A 14145-nucleotide genomic window follows, 5' to 3' on the forward strand; every position below is an offset into this window, starting at 1 on the left:
TGGGGGAGAAAGATTGGGCTCAACTCTGAATACAGTACAGACAAGTGGGAATTTATAGCCAAAGAACACGGTGGGGATCAGTGGATAGAAAATTAGTAAGCGGAAACATCAGGGCTAAGGGGGTTCTGGCTAAACTGACCTAAAAGGATTTTTGCTTAAGACAGGCCAAGGTGATCAGAATGGTAGAGGATGAGGAACCTGATCAGATATCTAGGGTGATCAGATATCAAGGGTGGGGGGTTCTGGTTAAAGTAACTTAGCAGGGTTCTTGCTAACACTGGACTTTATAAGGAAATATACAGATGAGCTGAGGAGAAAGTTCAGTAACCTGACTAAAGTTTCCTCTAGAAAAGAATCTTTGTTGCCTTTAGTGCATTAAAATTTTTTTGAAAAGAAACCCCCCAAAACCAGAAACACGTATAAGCGTAATATTAAGATTAAAAAAAAAAAAGGATCAGGAAAGGAATAGGCTATGAGGAACCAGAGACAAGAGAACATTTGCCATGGTTGTCTGGGGCTGGGGTGGAAGCTAGGATTTACAGTGTAGAGGCACAGCACTCTTTGAGGTGATGGAATTGCTCTAAAATAGGATTGTAGTGATAGCTGAACACTTCTATAAATTTATTAAAAATTACTACAGTCTACACTTAAAATGACTGAATTTGTATGGTATGAAAATGAAATCTCAATATAGTTATTTTAAAAAAGAAAAGAGATATTTGCTCTTTATCAAAGGAAGTACGCTTTATCAAAGGAAATGACTTCCACTCCTCTCTAGCTAAATGAGACAAAGGGCAACAAGAATGGCTTCCACTCTAAGAGACTTGATCATTAATCATATTCTACACAGTTACAGAATACTCTAGCAAGAGATTCGGAAAGTAGGTGTTTACAGGAGAGCTGTGACGGAATATAAACACATAGGCAGTATTTATTTGGGAACATGGAATATCACATAACCTTTGAATATCAGAGCTAGTGTCTTAGACCTCAGAGATGATATAGCCTGATATCTTCTCCAGTAAAATAAGAAAACTGAGATCCATAGAGATTAAGTGACTTGCCAGCACTGGCAAGTGAGAAGCTTGGACTGAGATCTCCTACTCTGAGTGAAGTAACCGCAGTCAATCAGAAACCATTTTTTACCACTCTTTTTTGCTGTTGTTTGCAACATATATATACTATTTTAAAGTTTGTTTTTAATAATTAAAAATGAAAAAAACCAATCAATTTGGACTTAAAGAAATGTCTCTGCCCTCAAAGAGATTACATACTATCTCAGTGTATAAAGCTGCAATGCATAAAGATTTAACAATGCATCAGTAAATAATTTAATAAGCATTTATTCTGAATTAACTTCTTGTGCCATATTGTATAAACTAAGGAAATCATCATGACTAAATAGAAGGCCTGACCTAATCTAGTGAAAAAAGTAAAAATTCATAGACAATTTGCAAGCAAGTGGATAACAGCATGATGTGGGATTTTATGTGGGTCCCAAGGGCAATCAAAGTAAGAAAAAGATCATTATGGGATCATGTAAGTCTGGAAGGATACAAGAAGGAAGTAAATACTGACCTAGTCTTAGAAGGAAGAAGAGAATATGATCCAAAATATTACAGGAAGCTGGAAAGTCTCAAGCAAGTAGTTGTAGTGCACATTCAAAATAAAAGCAAGGCTAAAGAAAAGAAGCAACTTCCAACTGAAATGAAATGAATAAATTGCTTGAAAAAACACAGCTTACCAAAACTAGCATAAGACAAAAGAAAAAATTTCAATAGCTCTATTACTTATTTTAAAAATTGAATTAATTACCAAAAACGTCCCAACAAAGAAACTCTGGTCCAGATGGTTTCATTGAGGAATTCAATGAAAACTCAATGAAGAGATAAAATCAATCAAAAATGCTTCAAAAAAAAAAAAAAACAGAATACTTTGTAACACCTTTTAGAAGGCCAATATGACCTGATAACAAAACCTGATAAAGACTTAACAAAAGAAATTAAAAGAATAATACTTTCGTGAATAGAGACACAAAACCCGTATCAAAATATTAGCAAATGAAATCCAAAAAATAAAAAATACACATATAAAAGAGGCAATACCTCACGACCAGGAGGGTTTTATCCCAGGACTGTAAGGCTGATCCAACTTTTGAGGCCTCTTTCCGTGGGGAATGGAAAAGCCAGACTGAAAGACTGCTTGTGCACCTCTGCCAAGATCTCCTCATTGAGGGGTCTTAAAGACACTTTGCTCCACTGACTCAGTACCGTTCTATTGCCTACCGCTTCTCCTTTTCCTCCCCTCCAGCCCCTGGGTCCATTAAACAGCAAGGACCTTCTGTCCAGGCTGCCTCAGTAGTGACCTTAATGCCCCAACCCCTCCCCATTTCAGCACCAACCCACTAGACCCTTATCAGTGGGGGGAAATGGAACATTCCGGGAACCAGCAACCTTTCCTGTTTGGCCTCTTGCTTATACTACCGCAACAAATTAATAATTTTAATTGTAACTTTCAGCTTGACTTGTGATCCTAATTGACTACCTCAACTCCTGGTAGCTCTCAAAACTTGCATAAACAGTTAAAAGAAATCATATTTTATTCTTATACAATAGCATCAAAAAACATTAAATACTTAGGAATACATTTAATAATAGACATACAAGACTTCTACAATGAAAACTACAAAAACATCCAATGAGAAAAAATAATGGATATTTGAAAATCTGAATAAATGTAGAGATATACCTAGTTCATGGATCAGAAAACAATACTGTTAAGATGTTAATGTTCCCCCAAATTCATCCATGTATTCAACACAAAACTAATCAAAATCCCAGTAGGCTTCTTTTGAAAAAATTTGGTTAAATATACATAAAACTTACCATTTTAACCATTTTTAAGTGTATATTTCTGAAGCATTAAGTATTTTCACACTGTTGTGCAACCATCACCACCAACCACCTCCAGAACTTTTTCATTTTACCCAACTGAAACTCTGTACCCATTAAACACTAACTCCACAGTCACCCTGCTCCTAGCAACCACCACTCTATTTTCTTTCCCTATGAACTTGACTAAGTATCCCATATTAAGTAGAATCATACAACATTTGTTCTTTTGTGACTAGCTTATTTCACTCAGCATAAGGTCTCCAATGTTCATCCATGTTATAGCATGCGTCAGAATTTCCTTCCTTGTTATGGTTGAATAATATCCCACTGTACGCATATACCACATTTTGTTTATCCATCCATCCATTGATAGACACTTGGGTTGCTTCCACCATTCGGCTACTGCCAATAATGCTGCCATGAATATGAATGTACAGTATCTCTTTAAGTCCCTGCTTTCAATTCTTTTGGGTATACACTCAGAAATGAAATTCCTTCTTCTCCACATCCTCCCCAAAACTTATTTTTCTATTTTTGTTTGTTTGTTTAATAATAGCCATTTTAATGGGTCTGAAGCAGTATCTCATTGTGGTTTTGATTTGAGTTACACTAATGATTAATGTTTAGCATCTTTTCATGTGCTTATTACTCATTTGTATATCTTCTTTGGAGAAATGTCTATTCAAGTCCTTTGCTCATTTTTAATCAGGTTTTTTCCTTACTGCTGTGAATGATTTCTTGTGCTTTTTATATTCTTGATATCAATACCTCATCAGATATATGATTTGCCAATATCTCTCCCATTTTGTGGGTTGCCTTTTCACTCTGTTGATAGATTCTTTTGATACACAAACATTTTTAATTTTGAATGAAGTCCAACTTCTATATTTTTGTTGTTGCTGTTGCTGCCTGTGCTTTTTTGGTATTATATACAGACTTTATTCTTTTTAATGAAAATAAAAAGCTCTTTCTAACACTCATATGAAAATGCAAAAGATCCAGAAAAACAAAAGAGCTTATCATAAGGCCTCAAGAATCAAGACGACTGGTACTGGCACAGAAATAAGTACATAGCTTGATGGAACACAACACAAAGTCTAGAAATCGACCCTCATTTAAAAAGTCGATTGATATTTAACAGTGGAACCAAAGCAACTTAATGTGGAAAGGCAAGCGTTTTCAACAAATGGCACTGGAAAACTGGAAACCCACATGGGATAATAAACAAAACTTCCTTAACTCTACCTGAGACCATAAAAATTTATGTCAGATGAATCACATATCTCGATATAAAAGATAAATCATAAAGCTTCTAGAAGAAAACAAAGGAGATAATTTTTGTGACCTGGACCTAGGCCAAGACTTCTTAGATAGGAAACGAGCAATAATCATAAAAGTTGCTAAACTGGACTTAGTAAAATTAGTAACTCCTGCTCTTTAACACCATTAAGAAAATGAATAGGCAGGCCATAGATAAGGAGCATATGTTTGAAAAACATGTATTTGTAAAAAAACTTAAATCGAGAACATATTAAAAGCTCCTATAACTCAATACTAAACATACAACCCAATTTTTTTTTAATCAGCAAAAGAATTAGTTCACAAAGGAAGACATACAAATAGCCAGTGAGCACATGAAAATGTGCTCAACATCATTATACATCAGGGTAATGCAAACTAAAACCACAGTGGGATTCCCTCACACACTCATTAAAATGGCAGACATCAAATAAATACTAAACAGGCCATTTATATGAAACTCTACAGGAGGCAACTTATAAGGGAAAAAAATAGAAAAGTGGTTGCCTTTGAGAAGAGGGACTGACCAGGAAAGGGCACAGCTTTTGGGGAGTGATGAAAATGTTCTATACTTTGATAGAAATGGGGGTTACATGAGTGCATGCTTTTGTTAAAATTCAGTACTTTATTCACTTAACATTTAGGCATTTCATTGTATGTAACTTTTACCCCACACACACACCCAAACAACTACTGAAGTTAGATTTACTTTTTTGCCGTGATTTGGGTTGGCAATTCTGAAACTACTTCCTATATAGTCTAAGCTTGAGCAAATAGGAAAATATATTGTCCTGAGACCTAAATCGGACAAGACAATTTACAAATACATTTTAATAATTGAAAAAATTATTTCCATGAAACTGTTTAAGCTTGTTTCATCATTAATTCAGAATTTACAACTTTTGGGAAGTTGAATTATTGTTTCTCTAAGTAGTTTACACAGTCTGGATTTAAAAACACTGAAACAAAGCACATGTAATTACATTTCTAAGTAGATACAGCCATTTTTGTTACTTGATTTTTAATTTTTTGGTCTATACCGAAATTACTAAGATCATATTTTGTCAAAATACCTATTTAAAAAAACATATCAGGAAGGGTGATACATTATGAAACTTTAAATAGTTGTAATATTTGCGTTTTTTTTCCTACTTATCTTTGACAAAAAAAAAAGAAAACTATCTTTTGTTTATTAATGCTCAGGCTGATTTCTTCACACATTCTAGCATTACTCATATATTAAATATTGGCATTCTTAGAGAGTTTTACTTCTGGTATTAAGCTAATTCAATTAACTAGTTGTGTTTTTTTTAAGTTAATACAATTAAATGACCTGGTTTTCAAAAACTATAATAAACTTTCAAAACTAAAGTAGAATGGATAATTTATTGTTTTTAAATCAAAAACCTTAAAAATAAACTTAAACAAAATGAAAATTTAGAAATATTGTCTCAAAATAGGGACATAATTATGTTAAACCCTCCAGAATGTGACAGAAATAGGTGTTCTGAATTTTATTGAATTTCAATTTTACTTAAGCATTAGATGATGTTATTGTTTGGTATTCATATCAGAATTTCCTTGAAAAGCTGTTTCTATAAACTATTTCTTATAATGCTTATTTAAAAAATAACGTAAATGTAAAAGTTTTTTAAACAGTTAAAAATCTAAGAAAACAAAGTTTCAGGTCATAATTATATTCCTTTGTTTAAATTTTCAAATAATTCCTAATGCTTCATCAGCTTGTATTTAGAATGCTACACTTATCTTCCCTGTTTTTTGTTTTTTTTTTTTTGCAGTACGTGGGCCTCTCACTGTTGTGGCCTCTCCCGTTGCAGAGCACAGGCTCCGGACGCGCAGGCTCAGCGGCCATGGCTCACGGGCCCCGCCGCTCTGCGGCATGTGGGATCTTCCTGGACCTGGGAACGAACCGGTGTCCCCTGCATCGGCAGGCGGACTCTCAACCACTGCACCACCAGGGAAGCCCTATCTTCCCTGTTAAAAGAATTCGGCAGCATATTTCCTCAGGCTATGGGTTACAAGAAGTCTATATGCTTTCTGAGACATCTTGATATGCTACTTTATCTTTGCCTTGTATATTAATTCTATTTTTAGATCAGCTTTTTATTTAAAATCTATTTTATATTAAAAATAAAAATTAGGAAGATTTAATATCTGGCCAATGATTCCTTAATGCAACCTCCTATGAAGTGTGTAAGTCACTAACCACCATGGGGAGGCACCCCTTGCTCAGTGACTTGGAGTAAGAACATGGGAGCTGTAAAGATAAGTAAAACAGAGACCTTGCCTTTAAGATGGTCATACTTTCAAGTGACAAAAGCCAAGTGAAACATATTCCAGAGCTAACAGCAGTGAAACTTGAAGAAAGAGGCATATCACACAGGACATCAGGGTGACAAGAGGGGATATATTTTACCACACATAATTGAAAGAAATATTAGAAATCTAAACTTTGGAAACAATCCTTTAGAATACAGTAATTTGTACTATACCAATCACTGACTCAGGGTTACAAGACAAAACAAAACAAAAACCTAAAACCTATCCCTGAAATGGTTGGTAGAAGTAAGAAAAAGAAACAGAAGACTAGCCAGAAATGTCTTTGTGCAGGAAATGTTTTTAATAATTTGAAATTTATTAGATGACAAATCATTTTAAAATTTCTATTTGTTTCTAAGTTCTAGTTTATAAGTATCCAAATAATATACATTTGCACCATCACTTTACAATCATTTGATATTCCTACATGAATAAGCAAATTTTACCATTTAGAGTGATTATTATGTGATAAACTGCATAAAAAACAGTAAACTGGTAAGTCTATAATCAAAATAAAATAATTCATTCTATTTATTTTAAGCAACCTATCAAATGCAATCTTAATTGTTCTTAAAAGAAATGAAACTAGGTTTCATTTCATTCACTAAAACAATCTATTTAACGTGATCTTATGTTCTGTGAACACAGTAACTAAAGTTACAACTAAACCTTGCTCTGTTGGTCTAATCAAATCTCTGGGGGAAAATACCCCTTACTATGACCTAGGCAGTCTATAAGCCTCCATACCAGTGAGAACAGGACACGTAATTAAAATTTTTTAATCTGATTTATCAAAGAGACTAATATTTGAAATAAAAATCTGATAAATATGAATTTGTGCTGGTGCTCCTAATAACTTATGATACCATCAAATTTGGTTTTGGGGAAGGCACTCAGAAGCTAGATGTTTAAATTGTGAAATAAATAAAAGTGCTAGCAACATTGTTAACAGACCAAACAAACATCCTAACCTTGTAACCAAAATGGTTCAATATCTATATAACTTGCCATATCTTCAAATAAGGAAGAGAATACAGCAAACATTTAATGGTGTATACTTAGCTATAAAAGTAAAATAGCTTCATAGATCATTTCCTACCTTCACTGCTTCTAAGTAATGGCCACAATACAAGATAAAAATTAAAGATGCTATTTAAGAGGACCAATGGATTTTAAGGGTTCTTAGTTTTAGGAGACCTTTTTGCTCCTTCCTATCTCCCATTAAGTAACAAAATGTGTCACAATGAGTTTACACAGTTAAGATAAAATTTGAGGCCTACAAGTTTGGTCTTATTCCTAATTTGATAGTTTAATAAAGACTTATAGAGAAGAAAAGCCTACCTATCTCTAAAATCTATCCTTTGAAAATTAACTATGTTCAAAAAGAAGAATCATTTCTACTGTCACATGAGTGTATCAACTAATCTCAACTCTGTGATTCCTAGTTCTTTACCTAATACACAGAAAAAACTCATCCACTATTCTTTAGTGACATGAAAGTAATCCTCCTTTATTAGGCCTTTTAAACGTCTTCATCAAATACTTACACTGAGTGATCAATTTGTTCTAGGAATAAATTATAATAGTAAAAGGTTTTTTTTTTATTAATTCAGCAAAGAATAATCAGTCACTACTTATGTGGCATAGTCATTCATTTACCAAGCATTTACTGAGCATTAAATGTCCCAGGAACTGTGGAAGCAAAACCAAGTAAGATATCACTAAAGGCTCAAAACTACCTCCAACAATGAACATCTACAGCAAGGAGATAAATACCCCAAAAGACCTCACAATTCCAAGACAGTTTCAATTTGGCCTTCAGCATTTAATTTCACTAAATAACATAAAGGAATATATTTTCAACTGTAAATTTTGCAGACAAATTTTAATTAAGTTTAAAAAGTAGATGGCAAAAATAGGAAGCACTATTTTTTTTAAAAAAATCCATATGATACTGTAAACCATCTTTGTCTTTAACACCTTGTGGTAATTTTCATATTTCCCATGTTTAGCGGAAATAGTTTATTAGTCCAATCGTTTTAGAGAACGTGTTTCAACAAATTCAAATTTTTTGTCCTCCATATTGCAGGAATAATTAAATACAAAAACATGCACATTCTCTGAAAAGTAAAAAATATGCATTTATATTATTACTGTATCATATTTACCAACAGGAACCCTTATTTCAGAGCCCACATATATGTATTCTTTTTTTTTTTGGCGGTACGCGGGCCTCTCACTGTTGTGGCCTCTCCTGTTGCGGAGCACAGGCTCCGGACGTGCAGGCTCAGTGGCCATGGCTCACGGGCCCAGCCGCTCTGCGGCATGTGGTATCTTCCCGAACTGGGGCACGAACCCATGTCCCCTGCATTGGCAGGCGGACTCTCAACCACTGCGCCACCAGGGAAGCCCTGTATTCTTTAAATTACTAAGTAATACCACTGCCCTACTATTTCATACAGAATTACTCACAAAGCCTGTAATGGAGCATAGTACAACTCTGATCATGTACAACAGAGGGAAAAACTAAGACCCAGAAATACTAAATTACTTGCCAAAGGCCTGAGAAAAACTTAAAGACAAAACAGAAAATAACATTTGGAACCTGTTATTACAGTTAACTGATAAATTGAATGCAATTTCCTAGTGATATTAAAAAATTATACATGTAAATTAACGTATACATATGTACAAATAACTGAACTAGAAAGGAAAAAAATAAGAAAGAAATTTTTTATACAGCCTGAATTACATAGAGAAGTGTGGTTTCAAAATCAAAACTGCTAAACTGCTGATTCTAAAGAGTCAAGTATATTAGTTCAGAGGAACTTGAGAAAATACAGTAAATTCAATAAAAAATTAAGTAAATTAATTAAATTATGATCCAAGAAGTTTAATTTTATAAGAGAACTTAATAGACATACATAGTAAGTATAATGATCAAGCACTGAAATATATCTTTAGGGAAAATAAAGTGTAATTTAAAATGTCTTAAAATAAAGTTAAAAATAGCATGTATACATAATATTTAAGATGCAACTTAATCATAAAACTATGGGCTTTTGGGGCAGATTTGCAAAAATGATGGTGCCAATTACTAAATAAAAGAGATGTTAAGGGAAATGGCAGATATTAGCTTATGAGTACCTTTTTAAACACATGAAATTCTACATAAAATTCTTTATCCCAAGAGCAATGTGCTTAAACTGAATGTGTATCCAGCTTATTTTATCCTCAGAAACATTATTAATATATAATATTTATAAAACATTTAATTCCCTCTTCATAACCTTTTTAAAACCTTTGCATAAAATCTGTGATGTTATCTTCTTAACAAGGCAAAACCAAAGAAAAAGACTTTGTATATCCATCATTTCTAGAGTAACATAAATATCTTTACCTTTCACGAGACTTTCACAAAAACCCCAGACACTGGAATGTTATAATAATGTAATTAAGGGTGAAAATTTTATAACAGGAACTAATTAAATGAGAGGAAAGGCTAATATTAATTAAAAATTTTATCAAGAATCAAAGAAAGATGATACTTATTATCTCACTGTTGTGGGCTCTCCCGTTGTGCAGCACAGGCTCTGGACACGCAGGCTCAGCGGCCATGGCTCACGGGCCTAGCCGCTCCGCGGCACGTGGGATCTTTCCGGACCAGGGCACAAACCCGTGTCCCCTGCATCCGCAGGCGGATTCTCAACCACTGCACCACCACGGAAGCCCGATACCTATTTTTTTTAAAACAACTATATAATACTATGTCTTGGAGATGCTCTTGTATTAGGTGGCTTTTAAAATAAAATTGTACTTATTTCCTAGGTTCTTTCTTTCAAATACATGACCAAAAAAATAAAATAAAAACCTGGCAAAAACATATAGGGCCTACAGCAACAAGGCCTGAATCAAGCTACTATCTTAAAAAAATAAATTAGAGGTAGATATTTACATAGGTTTAAGTAATTAAAGAGTATAACCAGGTCTCTTAAGTTTTTAACTAGTGTTTCAAAATGATCATGCCCTATAATGCCACCCTCAACCCCCATGGGAATTTTCTTCTAGACTGAATTTTTCTTCATTACGTAAGACTGTTTTTATAATTTTTTCTTTTGTTTATTTTTGTTGTTTTATGTACTCCACTCTGTTATGCTTATGCTTTCCTTTTTTTTACATAAATCAGAAAATTATGTTGCAGTCAGAATTATTCATGTGTATCTTCTAACATTAGAACTAATTTACCTTAAACTTAAATGAGTTTAACCTCCAGGAGACCTCTCATGATATTCTACACAAACTACTTGAAAAAACAGTGGCCTAATATGATAGACTTTCTCAACTTTGTTGAAGCATTTTGTATTTCTTTACTGGAATTTTTAGTTTCTCATTACCTTCCTCAGCGACATTATAAAAACCTCATGAAATTTTAAACCAGGTGCCTTTACTTGAGGAATTAAGAAAAACAAATTATACTTTTAATGACATCATTTTGGAAGCAAATATTTAAAATCCTATAACAGTACGAATATGCATTTTATCAACTTACTCTTTTTGAAACATTTAATTTCTGTGCCATGAGTTAGTTCAATAGGGCTTTATCAAAAGACAATTTTTGAAGGAAATCAGAAAGCGTTCCTGTAACATACTAAAAGATTCTTTGTGTCACTGTCCTTTGAAAAGAGGATACCTCTTTTATTCAGATGAGGTCCCCTTTTGATCACCCCCCCACTCCTTCATCTCACCCAGGGCTTTGAGCAATTTCTTCATCTCAGCAAGAGAGGCAAATGGCTAAAATTAGCAGTCTCTGGACCCTCAGGAATAGCCACTGTGCCGTATCAGCTGAGATTCCTGATTAGAATTATGTCTGATTTAAAAAAAAAAAAAAAGTAACAGAACAAAACAAAGAAGCAAAGAAGAAAACCAAACAAAAAACAAAAAATGTCTATCTAGGCCATCTTTTCACCTTTCTTTATTTCATAAGAGAGAAGCATTTAACACATTGTTTTGAAAAATGATAAGGAAGTGCTAACGAAGTTTTTGTCAAGAAAAAGTATCTGTCATCATTATCTCTAATAAACTTCAACTTTTATAATATGCTAACAGAACTTAGTAATTTTATTGTTTTATGAGATAAAACATAGTAATCTTAGCACAAAGGGTTTGGATCAAATTATATATTTTTGTGGCCTCTATATGCAGAGCACGGTCAACTTCTCTTGTCAATGGAAAATTAATTCTCTTTTGTTCAAAATCCAGATAATCACTCTTAATTACATCTAAATCCAGAGAATAACCATGTGTGGCAGGTTACTAAGTGGATGAAATCTGTTTCTGAAGTACTGTTTCCACTAAATAAGACTTTAAGAAAGGTCCTATGCTGTGATTTGTTTTCCCCATTATATCTGTGATGAGAAAATGAAGAAGATGGAGCCTTAATCCCCCAAAGCCAAGGTCTCAGCATCCAGCTTACCTGACAAGGTTTTCATTGTCTCCAGTTCCCTTGCAAGTTGCACATTCAGTTCGTAAATCCTCAGCCTTGGGCTTCTTTTGTAACACAGACTGCCTTTGTCTCCTCTCTCTAGGAACTCTCTCCTGCCATACAAGGGAGGATGAAACAAAACATAAAATCAGGACATGAGGAAAACAGAAATAATTTTAAGCAAGAAAGTTTCTCAAATTTAGATTGTGTAAAATATGCTTAACTTATTCCAACCTCATGTTTTTCTTCCTCAGGAATGAAGCTTCGTTTTCGTCCTCTGGTTCTCTAAAAAAAAAAAAAAGAAAGAAAGAAAAAAAAAAAAGAAAAATCCACAAAAATATCTAATGTTTAATTAATAATAAAAATAAATTTTCTCTGTTAAATGTTACTGCTTCAGTTAAGCACTTGGAAAATTAGCATTTCTAATTAATGCTGTACTGCTCTATTGCACTTTATTACAATTTATGCCAGAGGAAATAAACACAAGACAAATTAAATACACTCAACAGTGTCAGTGTTTTACTGTTAAATAACACAGGTATCTGATAAGAAAAATAAGTTCTACAAAATTAGCTTGAATATTTCTGAACACCTCATACACATCACACAATGATGATTTATGCAGAACATTTAAATTTTCATAACTTACACGACTTCTAGAGCTAAAATGCTAAACCTGGACTCACATCTATTGTATGCCTCTGTGTGTGTGTGTGCGTGCGTGCACAAACAGGTGTGAATAACATAAAGAAACAATCTTTAACAGCTGTAAATAAGTGGGAGGCAAAGGTCTCAGATGTCTCCCAATCCTAGTTAAAATAAAACTAACTAAAAAAAACATGGTATAAGTGACTCAAGCTTATTTCCTTAAAATTTATATCCTGCATTTTGGAACACATTTCCCATTTGAAAGATGACATCCATATGTTTGAAAGTAATATAAGTACAATAGGATTTGCAGCCAATATGTTAAAAATCTCCACCCATGTAGCACAGCCTCTGGAGGTTTATAATCCCCATGTAAAGATCACTGCTCTTTAGAGAGACTGGAAGAAAAAGGAGGCACCACTCCCCAAAATTACTTTACCTGACTGTTGAGATCAAAGATCATTCCCACGTTAGAGTAGGTACCAAATAATTCTAAAGAGAATTGCTGTCCAATATAAAAAACATTAATGTTTTTCTAAATTACTGTCATTTCAATTCTCTACAATACCGAGTCACTTGTTATTCAGTACCCAGGCTAACTGCACTCTGTTTAATCTGCCCCTAGATAACCAAGAGTTGACTAAAATTAGCCGTTCAAAGTAAGTAAATTTATAGACTACATATTCATTTACATTTATATTGCCAATCAGTATGTTTTAATTACATTATGGAAGAAATAAGGAAGAAAAAGTAAGACTATACCTAGGAAAAGGTTTTAAATGCAGGCCCTACATCTGTTCTTACTTCCAAAGAATTAGTACTAAGCCTTGCTCCTCAAAATATCAATCATGGTTCATAAGCACTGGCATCCCCAGGGAGTTAGTTAGAAATGAAGAATCTCATGCCGGGAACAACATACTGAATTAGAACCTGCCATTTTAAAAGATCCCCAAGTAAGTCATACACACATTAAAGTTTGAAAACAGCCCTTAATATTGACAACACTTCTCCAAGTCCTAATTAAAACCTTATGGCTAGCCCTTTGTATAGTCATCTTTCCCCTCTGTGACACTCCTTTCCTCATGCTTCAATTTCTGTCCCCCAGTGCAATTTATCCCAAAACTGGTAAGGACCATGTCATATTCATCTTTCTAGACTTAAATTTAATACAATACATATTACATAAAAGTTCAATAAATTTGTTTTAATAAAATAAATAATAAGTGTTTCGATTGAAACTCACAGATGAACACGCTAGATAATACAAATGATAAAACAACTGACAAAAAGGGTAAATTATTGTTCCCTTCTCTGGTAATCTATTTTCAATTTGCATAATTTATGCATATAGCCATCCATTTCAAAAAGGTGATCAAAATTAATAACCAGGGCTTCCCTGGTGGCGCAGTGGTTGAGAGTCCGCCTGCCGATGCAGGGGACACGGGTTCGTGCCCTGGTCTGGGAAGATCCCACATGCCGCGG

The 14145-nt window shown here is 33.8% G+C and overlaps 1 protein-coding gene across 4 annotated transcripts in view; it reads right to left on the reverse strand.

Annotated features, from left to right (window-relative positions):
- Positions 1-14145, reverse strand: part of PHF14 (PHD finger protein 14) — a 200755-nt gene that overhangs the window by 101655 nt on the left and 84955 nt on the right. For all 4 annotated transcript variants that reach the window (XM_024767099.1, XM_024767098.1, XM_024767097.1 and 1 more), the window contains exons 15-16: positions 12250-12300; positions 12007-12128 (exon numbers count right to left, since the gene is read on the reverse strand). In XM_024767099.1, coding sequence (XP_024622867.1) covers positions 12007-12128; positions 12250-12300 — 173 coding nt within the window. The remainder of the gene's footprint in view (positions 1-12006; positions 12129-12249; positions 12301-14145) is intronic.

The sequence above is a fragment of the Neophocaena asiaeorientalis genome, unplaced genomic scaffold (assembly GCF_003031525.2).
Source record: "Neophocaena asiaeorientalis asiaeorientalis breed wild unplaced genomic scaffold, Neophocaena_asiaeorientalis_V1.1 scaffold70, whole genome shotgun sequence".
Lineage (NCBI taxonomy): Eukaryota > Metazoa > Chordata > Mammalia > Artiodactyla > Phocoenidae > Neophocaena > Neophocaena asiaeorientalis.